Source organism: Syngnathus leptorhynchus, chromosome 9 (genome assembly GCF_054491065.1).
Source record: "Syngnathus leptorhynchus isolate UIUO chromosome 9, UIUO_Slep, whole genome shotgun sequence".
Classification (NCBI taxonomy): Eukaryota; Metazoa; Chordata; class Actinopteri; order Syngnathiformes; family Syngnathidae; genus Syngnathus; species Syngnathus leptorhynchus.
The window spans coordinates 4814840-4830589 of NC_141203.1; the positions used below are offsets into that span (position 1 = coordinate 4814840).

The 15750-nt window shown below is 39.1% G+C and overlaps 1 protein-coding gene across 2 annotated transcripts in view; it reads left to right on the top strand.

Moving 5' to 3' along the window:
• Positions 1 to 11599, top strand: part of clybl (citrate lyase beta like) — a 48196-nt gene extending 36597 nt beyond the window's left edge. The window contains exons 4-10 of one of the 2 annotated variants that reach the window (XR_015067264.1): positions 1008 to 1109; positions 2026 to 2119; positions 3758 to 3925; positions 8521 to 8645; positions 10176 to 10291; positions 10375 to 10539; positions 10611 to 10630. Coding sequence is in view for 1 of the 2 variants with exons in the window: in XM_085920512.1 (XP_085776638.1) it covers positions 1008 to 1109; positions 2026 to 2119; positions 3758 to 3925; positions 8521 to 8645; positions 10176 to 10271 (585 nt within the window). In the remaining variant the exon portion in view is untranslated. Of the gene's footprint in view, positions 1 to 1007; positions 1110 to 2025; positions 2120 to 3757; positions 3926 to 8520; positions 8646 to 10175; positions 10292 to 10374 lie in introns of both variants that reach the window. The other variant, XM_085920512.1, reaches the window with a different exon arrangement.
• The last annotated feature ends 4151 nt before the right edge of the window (positions 11600 to 15750 follow it).

Sequence of the window (15750 nt, forward strand, 5' to 3'; positions counted from 1 at the left end):
TTTGAAAAGAAATATCTGATGAGGGAGGGGGGCTTTTGTGTGTTTCCAGATGATAGATTTTGGAATTTGGGCTATCCCACCGGCAGTCCCAAGGCTCGCTGTGAACTGGTCTGTTGGAAAAAAATTGGAACGCTTTGGTCTTTAAAAGAATTAAACTCCAGTTTTAAGATCTGCCGAGGTGAGCTCGCATATTAGCAAAGGGACACAAAAAAAGAGCTCGTCAGAAGTGTCGCATTGTGGCGACGCCATCACTGATAGATGTGTGTGCACGTGTGTGTGTTGCAAAAGACTTTTCAAATCTTGTTTCTTCTCACCTTGATGTGTATGCAAACACTGTGTGTATTTACACGAGCATGCAAAATCTCTGTCACTGTGCAGTTTCCAAAGACTTCACACGAAACCAAGAAATATTCCCTGGTGCTCATGTAAAATATGTCATTCCCTCTGCTTCTTTGGCGTTTGAACCCTCGGCCATGTTTTTTTCGTATAATGACTACTTAGTGAGTAGCGCAGGTGGTGGGGGTATCCAGATGCATATCAAAATGTTGCGCGCTCCTTCGCCTTCTTTTTTTACTCCATGACGGATGTTGAAAGCTGTCATATCGCTTACCGGTATTCGAACATTTCCATTCCTTTTTTTTTTTTTTTTTTTTTACCCCTGAATTAATTCTCCCACAATAGCGCAGTGTGAGCTCTTTGGAGTGGGCTAATAATGCAGTGGTAAGTGCACTTTGGGTGGCAGCTGCACGGTGAGGAGCAGCGACTTTACAGTTCCTCAGAGCACGATGCATCTTTTAATTTATTCATTCAAGCTATTACAAATGGATTTGAAAATCATCAAAAGGCTGGGTTGTTATTATTACCACTCAAATCTGCCGAGGATACAAAATGTCTGATGTATGTCTGCTGTCCAAACAAAATTAATTTATTGTAATTGCACGGTGCCGTGTTGTTGTGTTGTTCGCGCAAACAGCGAGCTAATGAGTCGCAGCGTCTGTGTTCTTCAGTTCGTTGACAGGTTTCAGCGGAGCTTGAAAGGACGGTCGTTGACGGGACCCGTTCGCCTGGTGACCTTTGTGGAAACGGCTGTGGGCCTGCTCAACTTTAAGGTAAATTAAAAATGACTACCAGCCCCACTCCCCTCCCAAATTTCGATGACATATTTTTTTATCAGTTAAATGCCACATTCTACTAACTTAAAATTCAAATAAAATATTCTTTAACTTTGTACTCATTTTTTATTTTTACCTTATTGATGTTTTTTCTACTTCATAAAAGTTTTCCGGGAAACATCAAACAACTCGGAAAAATCTGCAGTACACTGGTAAATACTTCATCGGCCAGCAACGCAATGCATTTTAGTCCGTCAAAGTGTATTTCAAATTCTTTCAGGTTACTTTCTATCATCAAAGAACTGTCTCATTAGGTTTCACCGAGTAATCAATGGAATTATCATTTGGACAATCGATCCCAAAAACATTTGTTTGTGACAACCCTACTCACGTATAAACAGACGTTCAGAAATGTCAGACACTGTCACATCCCTATAAAAGTAAATTTGAATAAATATATATTTTCATGTTATATTTAATTGTTAATTTTGCCCGTAATGAATGAAAGACATTTGTACCCTCCTCGAGGTCCTCTGTTAAACATCATTAAAAAGAAGCAGACAAGAAAAAAAAAGGCTTTTCTGTAAGCATTTTATGCAATTATGAGATTTTTCAAAACTTAAAAAGCGAGACATCCTACCACTGTCCCTTCATGTTTATATGCCACTGGCAGCTTACTGAGTTTTCTAGTATTCTAATTTTCACCCTTGATATAGAGTAAAGGCGAGGGAAAGGCTTTGCCTTCATTAGCATATTTGATAAGAAGGAATGTACTTTTGTAATCAGTGCTTTTTTTTGTTGTGTTCCTTGTGAAGAAAAATCACAAAGCCAGACTGTTTGAAGTTGAATATTTTTGCTGCTGTTTCACCCACTAACTGCCAACCTGTAATAGACCTGCTTTGCTTCTCTTCAGGCGGTATGCAAGGAAATCCGTAGACTCGCACCCGAGGCGGGCCTTCATCACGATGGTGTGGTGTTCGGTTCCGATGACTTCTGTGCCAGTATAGGTACCTATTACTGTGTTAATCACGATTTCATATTTGTGCATTGGTTGCGGAGGACACCTGGTGAAATGATGATGAAATGATGAAATGATGATGAAATGTGACGCATGTAAATAAATGGCTTGTATTTCTAGCAGAAAGATGAATGCAAGAATTGGCCTCATGCTTCCGTTGTTATCATGCTAGTGTGACCTACTAATGATAGTATTTCATATGGAAAGGTAAAATACCACCTCCCACTGGTATAAGGAGAGGGTATTTAAAAAAAAAAAACACTATGACAAATAAATAGTATATTGTTCTGCATTATTTTTAGGAAGCACTTATGAGCCACATCATTAGATAAACAGTCAGGCCGAGAAGACTTGCAGGGTGCCATGAAAAGTCCTAGAAGAGTGCAAACAACATCAGGAATGATTTCATGTGTACAACCTCCATACACATTCTCTTTCAAGCTGCGTCACTTGGCGTTTCCACATGGCTTAAGTTTCTAAGTAGACTAGCAGAAACAGTTACCTTGTAAACAAAACACTGGTTCCAGTGACGTCACATCATCTGATCCGAGCCCACAAATTATAATTGGATTATTAATTTGCCATGCTCAATCAAAGGAGTGAACAAATTACCATCCATTTGTGCACAGCTGTAATAGAAAGCCTTTACCTGCCTTACCTGACTGTGTAATTGTTTTACATGGTGTTAAGTCGTGAAATGTCATGTAGCAGGTTCTTAGTTAGCGCCCTAATAAAAAAAATAATTACAAGTAGTAAAATAAATTGAAAATATGCTGTCACATGATGCCCCTTAACAATTCTGCATGCTCCCTCAAGTACCTATGACTAGAACCGGTCCTGCACATGGGCATGACTACATGTGTGTTAAAGTTAACATAATGATGTCAGGGTCTTATGCTAGGTTGGGACCAAACACTAAATATCGTGTTACCCCACGTGTATTGCATTCTTCTCTTTGCTGTGTACATGGAGGTTAATTTGAGCAGAGAAGATTACGGGTTCCTTATCGTTCAACAGAAAAAAAGAAAAAAACTGGAACATTGTTGGTCAATCTGGTGACCGGCGATTGTGCTATCTTGGTTTGTTAGCGCAACGGCTGTAAACAATATTACAAATCACTAGGTCATAAGATTGGTGTGACTTACACTAAGTCCTATTGAAACATTTCATGTAGTAATGTAATACTTTGTCTCTCGTTGACTTTTAAGATTGGACCCGCATGTCACCAATAACAATTCAATAAAATACCTTTCTATAAAATTCAGCCGTTACAAAGTTATTAATTTAGCTTTGCATTTGTCATTGTGCTTGTAGGTTATAATGGTGTACAACTGCACTGCATCAAATTCAAGAAACACATCCCATGTTATTTGTTGTGGAGTGCAAGATAAACTCGATTAATGCCTGGATTCCCTAAAAGCAAAATGGATCTATTTACTTTCCTGCCATGCACCCCTGCGTGAGAGCAGCATTTGTTACCGGCGATACCGTATATGTTCCAGACTTCCTCACTCATTGCCCCTTGCTATCCTCACTTCCTGTGCACCCCTTGGCTTCCTTTTGCATTAGCTCGGCTCCCTTTCACACCTTGACACGTGACCGGCATGCTGTGTGTGTTTACCCAAAGGCGCCACACGGACCAAGGATGCCAAGGAGCTGCTGTACGCTAGGCAGAAAGTGGTCACCACCGCCAAGGCTTTCGGGCTGCAGGCTATCGACCTGGTGTACATCGACTACAAAGACGTAGAGGGGCTGAGGCAGCAGGCCCGAGAAGGAGCTCTTATGGGCTTCACAGGTAACGCTCAAGCAGTTCATTCATTTTTTAGAGTGATATTAGATTTCACAAAATACCCCCCAAAAATCTAATGGCAACATTGGAATCCCCAAGGCTCAGCACTAAACAGCTTTGCCTTAAAACAAGCCAACAAACAAATATTGAATGTAACCGACTTGCTGATTTTGCCAGTAATCTGTCTGTTCATTATCTACCTCAATTTGCTATTATCTTTTTTTACCATATCATCATGAGCGTTTCTTCCTTTCGCATTCAATTTCTAACTCAGTCAGTTGAGGTAGCAAACTTTGGGAACGATGGTTGCATGCAGTTAGGTAGACCCAGCCTGAATAACCTGTTTTGAACAACATTTTCTTCAGATGGAACATAAATTCTGTCCTTAGATACACTCATAAAGGGGTGATGTACGTATATTGTACAATAAACTAGTAGAATTCTGTAGTGCAAAGGCAAATCAATACATTCTTTGTGTTTTTTTTTGTTTTTTTTTGTGAATTATGAACAACAAAGTCGCATGGTTGTTAAATGCTCTGACATTTCTATGCAAGTGTTTGTGGAAAATGCAGGTGTGATTAAAGTGAGCTATCAGCCGAAAGCAGAGGCGACTTTAACTGGGCACTCTGCGTGTCTGTAGCCAAGCAACCGACTTGAGTGTGCGCGTGCTCATGCAGCACATCCCGGCAGGACAGTCTACTCCAGGGATATTCCAATCATTCCCTCCAGCCCTCCTGCAGTACATAGTTATTGTGATGCTTTGTCTCCTTAAGGACAGAGGAAGCGATATAAACTCACAGCCAATTCATTAGGCATGCAGTTTTTTAAGATCCTATACAAAGACTGACATTAATAATGCTTAGCTTTAATGCTGACAGAGAGATAAACTACCTTACAGTATATCACACAGAGTTGTTTGTAGAATTATTTATTAGCTAATTCACTTTATCAACAACTGTAAAATAAACCACAGCCATGATAATGAACACACTCTTAGATTACCTCTCTGGCAGTGTTAATTCAAATGAAAGTATTTATATTTATGAGAGCAGAGCATATTATATTATATTTTAGCATATTTTTATCTACTAACTCTTTATATTCCAAAATTCAAGTTTATTGGATATCCAGAAATTGTTTGTTGAGATTTTTGTATATTCACATTTAAATTTTCAAGTAACTTTTTAAAAAATGTTGGATTATTTTACTTCTGTGTGGATTATTTTTTGGATCATTTATTTTTCCTCATTATGTAGGTACATGAAATGTCCGTCTCAGTTGGCTGAGTAACTGAAAGCTCAATATCCACAAAAATGCAGCAAGACTCTTGGTTTGAAAGCTATTACTAGTCCGTAAAGCATTGCTGCCAAAAGTATATACCTGAGCAGTAATTGATCTTGGCACAACCCAAGTCACCATTAACACAAAGCACAGAAAATTCTCCCACCAAAAATCCTGTAATTGATGAGGAATTGGGTTTTATAGAGTTGCCTTAACGTTACAGTTTATTTACTGTTAAGTGCCGTTTCACATCTCTGTGAGCTCTATTCAAAACTATTTTTTGCCTGGTTGAGTTGACAAAATTCTCTGCTTTTAAAAGAAGAATGTTCCACTTCCATGCCCTGCCCATCACTCGCCTGAGAGCATTTTTGCCAAATAGCCGTCGCCCAAGGAAGTGACAGCTCCACATGGCAGCCCGCGATTGGCCGCTGGGCATGCATGATGCATTTTGGGAGGAGGGTGGATTGTTGGCAGTGGATTGAAGTGGCTGGCAATCGGTTTCAAACCAAGAGTACCTGAGACTCCTCCGCCTATGCCGTCACTCCCATAGCTGCATGTACACTCTCTAATGTAAAACTGTCCACCAAAGTGGCACATTCTTAAAACACAATTCCCACTGTGGTCACTGCATACATGCATTCCAAATTTTACACTATTCTGATTTGTGAAAGCATATTCATGCTTTCGACTAAGATTTCATACTTATTGCATATATTCATAAACACACACACTCACTCACACACATGAAACAACACTCATAGAACCTGAATTTCATAATAACATTCTAAATATCAAACGTTATTTTGCAAATATAAATTCCTTTTACTGGGGGTCCTCACTTTGATGTTGCTGTAAATCAGAATTTGTACATAGCAATATAATTACAGTAAATATTTATCCCAAAAAATTGTGCCATAAATATAAAATAATTAAATGAAAAACAATAAGTTTGATGCTAACTGAGCGTGCTTTCTTGTGCTTCGCATTCTGACACCATACACCAGTTGTAACCTTGAAATTTCGAGACAATTGGCTAAAATTAGTTAAGTTACAGGTTAAGAAAACAATTTGTGAAATCATCGAGAGTATAATTGTCATCTTCTGAGGGCAAAGTCCTAGTATTATACCCCAAGAAAAGTTACAACAAATTTTTAAAACAAACACTTCTCAAATTTAGTTTTTTTTTTTTTTTAACACTCATTGGCTGTTTTTAAAACTGGCCTTGATAGCCTCAATAAACGACTCCTCAGCTAGCCAACAAGTGTTTGCATGTGGTAAGTCCCTCAACTAAGCACACAGGCACTCGCACACATAGCAGTGTTAACGCACTTGTCCTCACATCCACGCAAACGTGAAATGAGTGTTTTTAAAATAAATGTCTAGTAGCGCACAAAGGCGTTGACGGCTTGTAGCCTAATTAACAATGTCAGGAGACGTTCAACAGCCTGTAACCGCAGTGTGTGTTCATGTGTGTGTATACAGTATGAGTGTGTATTAGTGGGGGTTAACTGGGGTGAGATCAGCTTGAATGGCAGGAGTGGGCCCCTCTCCTCCACCCCTTCGTGCCATTTGCTCCCGTTTGGTTTGCTTCCTTTGGCTTGGCCCACCTTTTTTTTTTTTTTTTTTTGAAGGATTTGTCGTCCGCCGCCAGACGTTTCATAACCGGCGTAACTTATCAAGACAAGTCTGATCTGCAAATGTACACAGGATTATGTCTGTGGTGTTTGCCATATTTAACCGGGAGGTTTTTTTTTTTTTTGGGCGGGCAGGGTGAGGGTATAGTAAATTCTGATTTAGGATTGTTTGAGTTTGGCATCTGTTTCAGCCCGATTTTTAATTTATGAGCTTATGAAAGATTTACATGTGGCAGTGACTTTTGTGTTAATCAGTCTGACAAATGGTGGTCATTAATTATTATTGTTATAATAAACTATTGAGGGTTTGAAAGAGTGTTTACGATTGAAATTGTAGTTGTAAGAGAAAAGGTGTAAGTTTACCATATTGGTTTTAGTATCTTATAAAGTTGTCTAACATGAGCGGTTGCAATTGTACAAGGAAAATAAATTCATTCTTTTACTGTCGCTTGTCATTTTATAGGATTCGGTTTTGTGTTTATATTAAAACAAATTGTATGTTTGTGAGAAAAATTTCATGAGGATATTTTTATAAGGGTGGTGAGTCTGAAATCTATAACAAAGCTGCACCATTATGAGGAAAACAACGTACTCACATTTTCACAACAATCAAGTTGTAGTGTTATGGGGGATAAACTGTTGCATTTTACAAAATGGAGTCATAGTTTTATGAAAATCTTCTATGAGAATATTGCTGGTGTTTTATAAAAAGAAGTGCAAAGGTGCTGCATTTTATTAGAATGGAGTGATAACTTCACAAGAAAAGTCTGTGTTTGTAAGAAAATTAATTTCACAAAAATAGTAAGTTTTAGTTACATTATACGACCCCCCCATATCCCAGTTCAGTTTCCTCTGACCCACTTTAACAGATTTTTTGTTCTTGTTCTTGCAGTTGTCACTTTGTTTTTATAATGTTTGTGCATTTTTTTGTTATCCATTGCTCCTGCTCTTGCTCAGTATATTGTGTAGTGTAGTGAGAATTGTAATAACAGCAAAGGATAAGGTATATTTTTTATTCTATTGTGCAGGTGTGCCGAGTGCGAGTATAATTTGCATTTCATCACTATCATCTAAATCTGAGAAGCGTGCACATTTAAAAATTCAGATTCAGTTCTCCTATTTCTCCTCCCTCATTGCTGTAACACACCATTATTTCCCTCAGCTCTGCTTGCTATTGTATTGTATTGAAAAACAAATGATTTCAAATGACAGTAAATTAATGGGTATCTGAATGCGATAAGTGGAGTAAGTGTAATATTTATCTTCATGCCGCAGTTTTGTGAGAGGAAAATGATGGGTGAATCAATGTGACACCTCGTTGCACACAGTTTTTCTGCATAAACATGTGCAAATATATTACGATAAAGGTTATTTAACAGTAGAAAAAAAAAAACAACACACTCTCCAGCTCCCGGTGTCAATATTTTCTGCTGCCTCGGTTGTTTTAAATGCAAGCGTTGTGCTTCTGTGAAGTGTTTTTGGGCGGTGGGGTGCTCTCGTTAATGATGCGCACAGTCCTCCGGGGTCTGGTGCCGGCCCTCCTCAGACGCCTCAAATATAAACACACAGCTTCCATGTATTTATACAAAAACTTTGTCTTCCATGTTTTAAAATCAACAAATGGGTTTGAAAATATGTGGAATTCTTTGAAAATGTCAAATGTTGGTGTTATTTCTGTGCGTTTAGGGAAGCAGGTCATCCACCCCGGGCAGGTCCAGGCCGTGCAGGAAGAATTCTCTCCCAGTCAGCAGAGGATCCAGTGGGCTAAAGAGCTCATTGCAGCATTTGAGCAACACCAGAAAGAAGGAAAGGTAACCTTTTTTAATGGTGACCTTTTTTAATGTTTCCCAGTTTTACTTATTCTTCATCTATGGCATCTCGTCATATTCGTCTAGATTTACAATGGTTTAGCCAAAAAGAAGCCACAGTGCCTGCCTTGCACTTTTCTTTTTTCTTTTTCGGGACAACACGTCTATTAAGTCACTGAAGCTGCAACCTCATTTAAAGCTCAGTTGAACTCCTAAATGCAGCAATTTAAATGCTCTTTCCAAAGCCATAACAAGCAAATTAAGTATTCTTAAATTAACGACATACAAACACAAAAAGTACGACACAAGTGTACTCTTGTATGTCCCTCTCGCACACCTCCGTAGCTGGCCACAATGCAAAGTGTATACCCTTGGGTGACTCTCAGAGACAACATAAGAAGAGGGGGAGGTATAGGGGTGGGGGGAGTCCTCAGGCCAATTAAGTGTACAATATTATTGTTCCTAATTTAGTGCATGGTTGGATCCTATGTGTCCAGCTCGGTAGGCTATCTTCTGTGGTAATACACAATCTGCCCACATCGCTCTCTCGCTCTCGCTCTCTTTCTTTCTCTCTCGCTCGCTGTCTCCCCCTTTCTCGGACTGTCGCTGTCTCCTTCTTTCTCGCTCTCTCGCCGCCCACCCCACGATGATGGCTCTTAACCTGCCTGGCACCAGGGATCCTATAGGCTGCCTTTTTGTGTGTGTAAAGTCTATATAAGGGGTTGAAAAACTTTGTTGCTTTTGTGTATTGTTTTTTTTTGTGTTGTTTTGTTTTCTTAACCAAGTCACACTCCCACCAGAGTACATGATATCGCCATTTCTAGCGACTTGCTGGTTGTAATGAAAATTTCATTGGAACTAACAAAAAGTGAAGTATTAATTTGCTTCTTCTGTCAACCCCCAACCTGCTACAGTTATAGTTTGCCCTCTGCGTCATTCACATCTCAGTTTCAACAATGTTGTGTTGCAGAAACATTACATAGTGACTTATTTTAACTCAATTATCATTAAAAAAATTATATACAGCATGCTTTTGTAAGAAATTTTGTAGGCTTCCAGATATGCAGTTTACAAGCGACTTCATTCTTGTGAAATTTTAAAACAAATCCCTAAAAAAAAAACTCCTCTGCTTCATGTACGTATTACATTTTCCACAAATACGACCAATGCCCTCCTAAAAATATCAAATTTTCTGCAAATGAATATATTTGCACGGAGACTCCCCCATCCCCCAAAAAGTTCTATAACACCTTCCCTAAATATGGCTAACAAATCAATAGTTTGCCCATAGTTTCAAAGCACTCATGATGTGTATTTTTTTCTTAGGTTTTATAGTAAACTCCAAAATATCACTTTCCTGCAAATTAAACTTCATTACATTTTGAATGGAATTCTACTAAATTATCCTGTGTTAGCCGTACTACAAATGAATGCATAAAATAATTCTCAAACAAACTTCTTTACCCCAACACTAACTATATCTTCACAACATGAACGTTTAACTTGCATTTTTTTCTTTTTCAATCTTCCCAGGGTGCGTTCACGTTCCACGGGAGCATGATTGACATGCCCTCCCTGAAGCAAGCGCAGAACATCGTCACGCTCTCTGCTGCCGTGCCACAAAAATAATGTGGGCCGCCAGGGACCAAGTACATAGATCTGCTGGTGGAGGGGGGCCGCGGGCCAGGCAGGCACTGGACTTTGCCTGACACCAAGTTTGCTTTCAATTTAGGAATGCTGGACTTTTTGGGGGCGAAAATTCTACATTTGGACAAGCTGTTCCCTGGGGGCTTCTGGTGGAGTGGCGCCATCATTCCATCATCACGTGCCCACACCTGCATTCTCCTCGAGGTCACCATCAAAGCATCTTGATGGTCAGAGCCACTGGGCGAAAAGGGTAAACAAACACTATTTTGATTTGCGGGAGAGCCATTCACCCCCATTCACACCAGCTCCCGCCCTCTTCAGGGGCCGGCTCATAAACGCAGAACAACGTGAACTCACCATTTAGCGTCTTTGTGTGGCTCCCTTGAGCAAAAGTCATGCGGCTCCTTGCGCGGGCAGCCTGCGGGTTTAACTGTGGGCAAATATAATAAAAGCTGCCTGATCTCTCATTTAAGGTGAAGCCACTTTATTCCAAGCGGGCCGCCTCTTGCAGTACTCGGAACCCCAGCGGTGGTGCGTGTCCTACTATCATGCTACAATATGTCGGCGTGGAATTGCACGCAGGCAAACCATAGTGTTTGAAAAGCGCTGTTGCCCCAGCACAGCCCATCCTAGCTTTTGTCTTCTCCTGAGGATAATTGAGGGGGGGTGTCGCAAGTGCTTCATAGTGCCATTGGTGACCATGGCAATGAAAAGCTCCCTTTACACCCCACCTCATCCACTCATCTTCCCCTCGCTTTCTTGCCACTGTATGATGTATTGTGTCTGCAGACAGGCCCGGGTCTGCGCCAGGACCCGACCGGACAAAAAAAAAAAAAAAAAACTGTGCCCAAGCCAAAGGCCCCAATAGTAAGCTGTCTGTCTGGCATTTGGCCACATTATTCCTCCCACTCCCGCTCCACTTTTTGCTGTCTACTATTGACCAGCGTTTGTGTTTGTTTGTTTTCACAACTGATGCAGAGGTCGGCGAACAAAACTGCTCCTTCTATTTACGGCTTTCATTAAGTGAATCCGCACACTCGTCCCAACAGTACAAACAAGGAAAATGTGAAGCCACAAATTGTCAATGTGATTTTACTCGTATTTTATAGAAAATAAGATATTTTAGTTATTTATTTCATCATTTTAAGATAAAATAGCACTAATTTTCCAGGGCTCATGTTTTCTTTTCGGAAGGTTTTTAGAGCCTTACATTGCAAAAATTAAGTAGGATTTTATCTTATACAAGGGGTTTTAATTGTGTTTGCATATGTGTATTATAAAATTTGCATTATATAAATATATATATATATAGCTTTTAGTAGAAAAACCAGGACAAATACTTGATTCTTTTCGGCCTATTCTTTTACGCAATTAAGATGGCATAAGTCTTTTGCATGTTGGAATTTTGACTGACAACCCCAGGAAAAGTAAGCATTCAATTTAGTTACCATATTTGCGGAATGTTTTTCAGGGGTTTGAGCATCCCCCAATCTTCACCGTGCCCAACCCCCCTTGAGTTCATTATTGTGGAGTTGTTGCTTGGAAGTGACCTGTGGACAAAGGCACGGGAAAATAGTACTAGGCTATACATTTTCTGTAACGTGCGACAAAATTCTTGTCTAATCTAAAATTTGGCTTGAAAAGTGACATTTAGCAGGGTGACCTCAATCGTTAGTTGTACTCAAATCGGCAAATAATGTTTTGGTTTTTTTTAATCAAAAATTGATTTAAAAAAATTAGAGCACAGCGTGTCTGCCATGGAGTGGATTATTAATTAAATTAGTTTTTCCCCTCTATGGCGTTAGAGTGATGCACATGTTGCTTAAAATGTATCCGCCATGAGCACCACATGAGACCCATGCCATTACTGAACTTCACTAAGTTTGCCAGTTGTCAACAGGTGTCCCCTGCTGAGAGGAAGAAGTTGTATGCAGGAATAGTGGAAATAATGACTTCAGTATTTCTTTTTTCCCCTTTTTTAACATGTGTTCATGCTCTCTCTACAAAAACACAACTCCAATGACATTTCTGCAGATTAAATGGATCCCCGCGTGTGTCTCCGCACTGTGTAATACTACATGACGTGTCTATTATGCGTGGAACTGATATGATCTTCCATCCCGCTCGGCTGCTTTATTTAAACGCGTGTCTTCAGCGTTTCCCCGAGAGACAGACAGAGAGAGTAAATTACAATTAACACGATTAGAAGCTCGCTCAAATTGCGGCGGGAATCAATTAGTCTGCGAGCAGTGTTTGGTGATGTGTTGCCTGAGATTGCTTTCATAAATGACGAGAGGGCGTGCGTGCGTGCATGTATGCAAAACACTGTCGGAGGAGAATTAAAATGTCGCGTTTTACATATTTCCCCATTAATCTTAATGGGGCCCGTGTGGCAGGCAAATGTGTGTGCTTTTATTCTAATTCCTCCTCCCCGCCCGGGGAAGCTCCCGAATAATGACTTGATGTTTTAATAGACTTCTAATGACAATATATGAGCAGCTAATTGCAGTAGAACGTCGTTATGAGATGTGACTATAATAGATGTGACTGATTAATCAGGATTAACTTTGGCATATTGTCTCAATTATCTATTTTGACAGTCACCATTATTTTTTTACAGGAAAATTATCAATTTAAAATGGAACAAGAATGAACATTTTCTTTCATTTTAGACAAAATTCTCAAAAGGATGTTAGGACTTTCCTGAATGTTTCTGAGCCCGACCATGCAAAGGATTTTGTGCAAAGAAAATAATTTCAGTAGAACATAAATATTTTCGGGGATGCTTTAGATAACAAATTGGATTTGAAATAAAACATGCCTCTGCATGGATTGTGTTGTTAGGGGGGAATTTGTTGCAAAACCTAGTCACAGAAGACCATTTATCAGTTCTTTTATTATATTTATTTTTATTTTATTTTTCAAAATACAATTGAGGTAAGATGCTTGCCATACATTTATCTAATTGATTTAATCCAAATTAATTACATAATATATCAGGAAAATCATTTGAAGGCACAAAGATGTATATTTTTAAAATATTGCGGAGTCTGCCATGCCTTCCTTTTTTTCTTGTTTACACGGATGTGCTCTATTTCTAGATTAAAGTAAAACCATTTCTAAGTTAATTAACTAAATTATGTAAAATTCTGATGGCACCAAGCACGTCATTTTTAATAGTCAAATTGTAATCGATGTGACATGCAAATAAGCTTCCCGTTCAAGGCAGGTGTACAGCCCACCTGCTGATAAAACTGAATGGGGCTCTGCAGAAGGTCTTCTGTGAAGTTGCCTGGATAGCAATATGAAATCAAGGTGTAGTAAAAAGAACAATAATCCGTTTTAGCGTTACATTTTATACAAGTCTCAAGTCTCACATTTTATACAAATTGTTTCAATTCAGTAGGAGCCCCACCTTTTCCAAAACCCAATTCCTTCCACGTAGACTTATTCTCAGCCCACATCAAAGTCTAAACAAGCACTAGCGGAGTCCACTAGAATCTCGAAGAGGGAGTGTTGAGCTATAAATGGGACATACTAATTAATGAGTGTCCTTAATTTCTTTTTCTATGATGTCCATTTGTGTTGTAGGCCAAAATTATTTATTATATTATTAGTTTTCTCTATTTTATTGAGCATTAAAAACGTTTTTGACATTTAAACTAACTTCTTACATTAGCGTTTGCCATTTTAGCGAAAACATATTAATCATAATATATCATAATCATAATTAATCATGATGTCCATTTGTGATGTAGGCCAAAATTATTTATTATATTATTAGTTTTCTCTATTTTATTGAGCATTAAAACCGATTTTGACATTTAAACTCACTTCTTACATTAGCGTTTGCCATTTTAGCGAAAACATATTAATCATCTTTTGCTTAATACCGCACATACCTTAATGGGGGACTTGATAAAAACGTTCTAAACTAAAAAAAGAAGTTCTTCATGCTTGACTCTTGCCATATTGTGAGGTACACCTCCACACTCTAATGATAGCCAATGTAACAATTCTGCTTTTAATTATCCTGTCCATTGATTAAAGGTGGAAATTCATGAGTTGTCTGAAATTGTGGGCAAATTTTTTTTCGCTATCCCAAACAAGGTAGATGTTTTTATAAAAGGCCAAAAGAGGAAAAAACAACAGATCCCCTTACATATGAGCATCTTGATGTTTTTGTTTTGATGTACGTGGCAGACCAGATCAAATGCTTTAGTGAACTGCAGATGGCCCACGAGCCTTACTTTGCACAACTTTGCTTTATTGTATTTTTTGGAGTATTTTATTTGTTGTAACAGAGGATGACAGAGTGGATGGCAACGTATTGGTCACGCTCGAGACTCAAACACAACATAATCCAATTAAAAAGACGATAACCCTGCACTTGGGTATTCTTTTTCTCTTTCTTCACCCGAGTCGCTGACAAGCACTCTTGTGCTCCCACGTGAAAGGAAGGAGTCAAGAGCCCTCTCTCTTAATCCCAGCCACGAACCACCAGTGAAAGAAAAGCCCTCATTGGTCCTCAAGCTTTGTATGGATCATGCCCCTGACACCCCCTCCTCTTTTTTTTTTTCAGGGGGCTCATCACAGTGCAAGGCAGCCTGTTAATTTGGCCCTTCAACCAAATAGGAGGAGGGGGAAGGTTTATTCAAAGGTGGTGACAGTTGTTAGTTTGTTTGAATGAGGAACACTAAATAATCACTTTGTATTCAGTGTCCTCTTAAGTGGATCAAACGTTGCTTTATAGGACAAGTCACGGTTTCAAACAAAAGTCGGTTTTCTTTTATAATGGAATTTTACTTTACAAAACAGTCAAGGTGTGATTCAAATATACTATAGACTTCTAGCTTTAATTCAAGAATTAAAAACAATATTAAGCAGCTCAAAACCAAATAAAGTAAATCCAACAATTAAGTATCAGGCATTTGGTAGTATGAAGAAGTCAGTACAATATGAGCAATAAAACTAATCACACAAACCAAGTGACAAAGCGGATTTGTGGCCCGTTTTACGGCACTGCTTATACTATCAACAAACCAAAGACACATCTGCACTCACTTATTTTTTATGGGAAATGAAATGACTCAAAAGTCAACCAACAAACATTGTGTTTCTCTGTAGGCAACAATAGTCCAAGTGCATCCAGCTAGACATAAGAGCGTCTACATATTTTAGGTGTTGCAAAGTGACAGGTAATAGGCATTAATCCTCTCTATATGAGAAAGAGGGCTGGGGTAAGGGTTAAGAACATCTTCAATAAATGGATGGGGGCGGTTGGGGTTAATGAAGTGCCACTTGCCCTTTGGGGTCGCAGTCACAGTGTGCAGCATGGCAAGTTTCAATGTCTATTTGTTTTGAATACTTTCGCAGCGGGCATATGATGTGAGTTTTGGCTATAGACTACCATAATGTGCAATCTAATGAGATCCAATAGTTCCACCTTCTAAGCTATTGT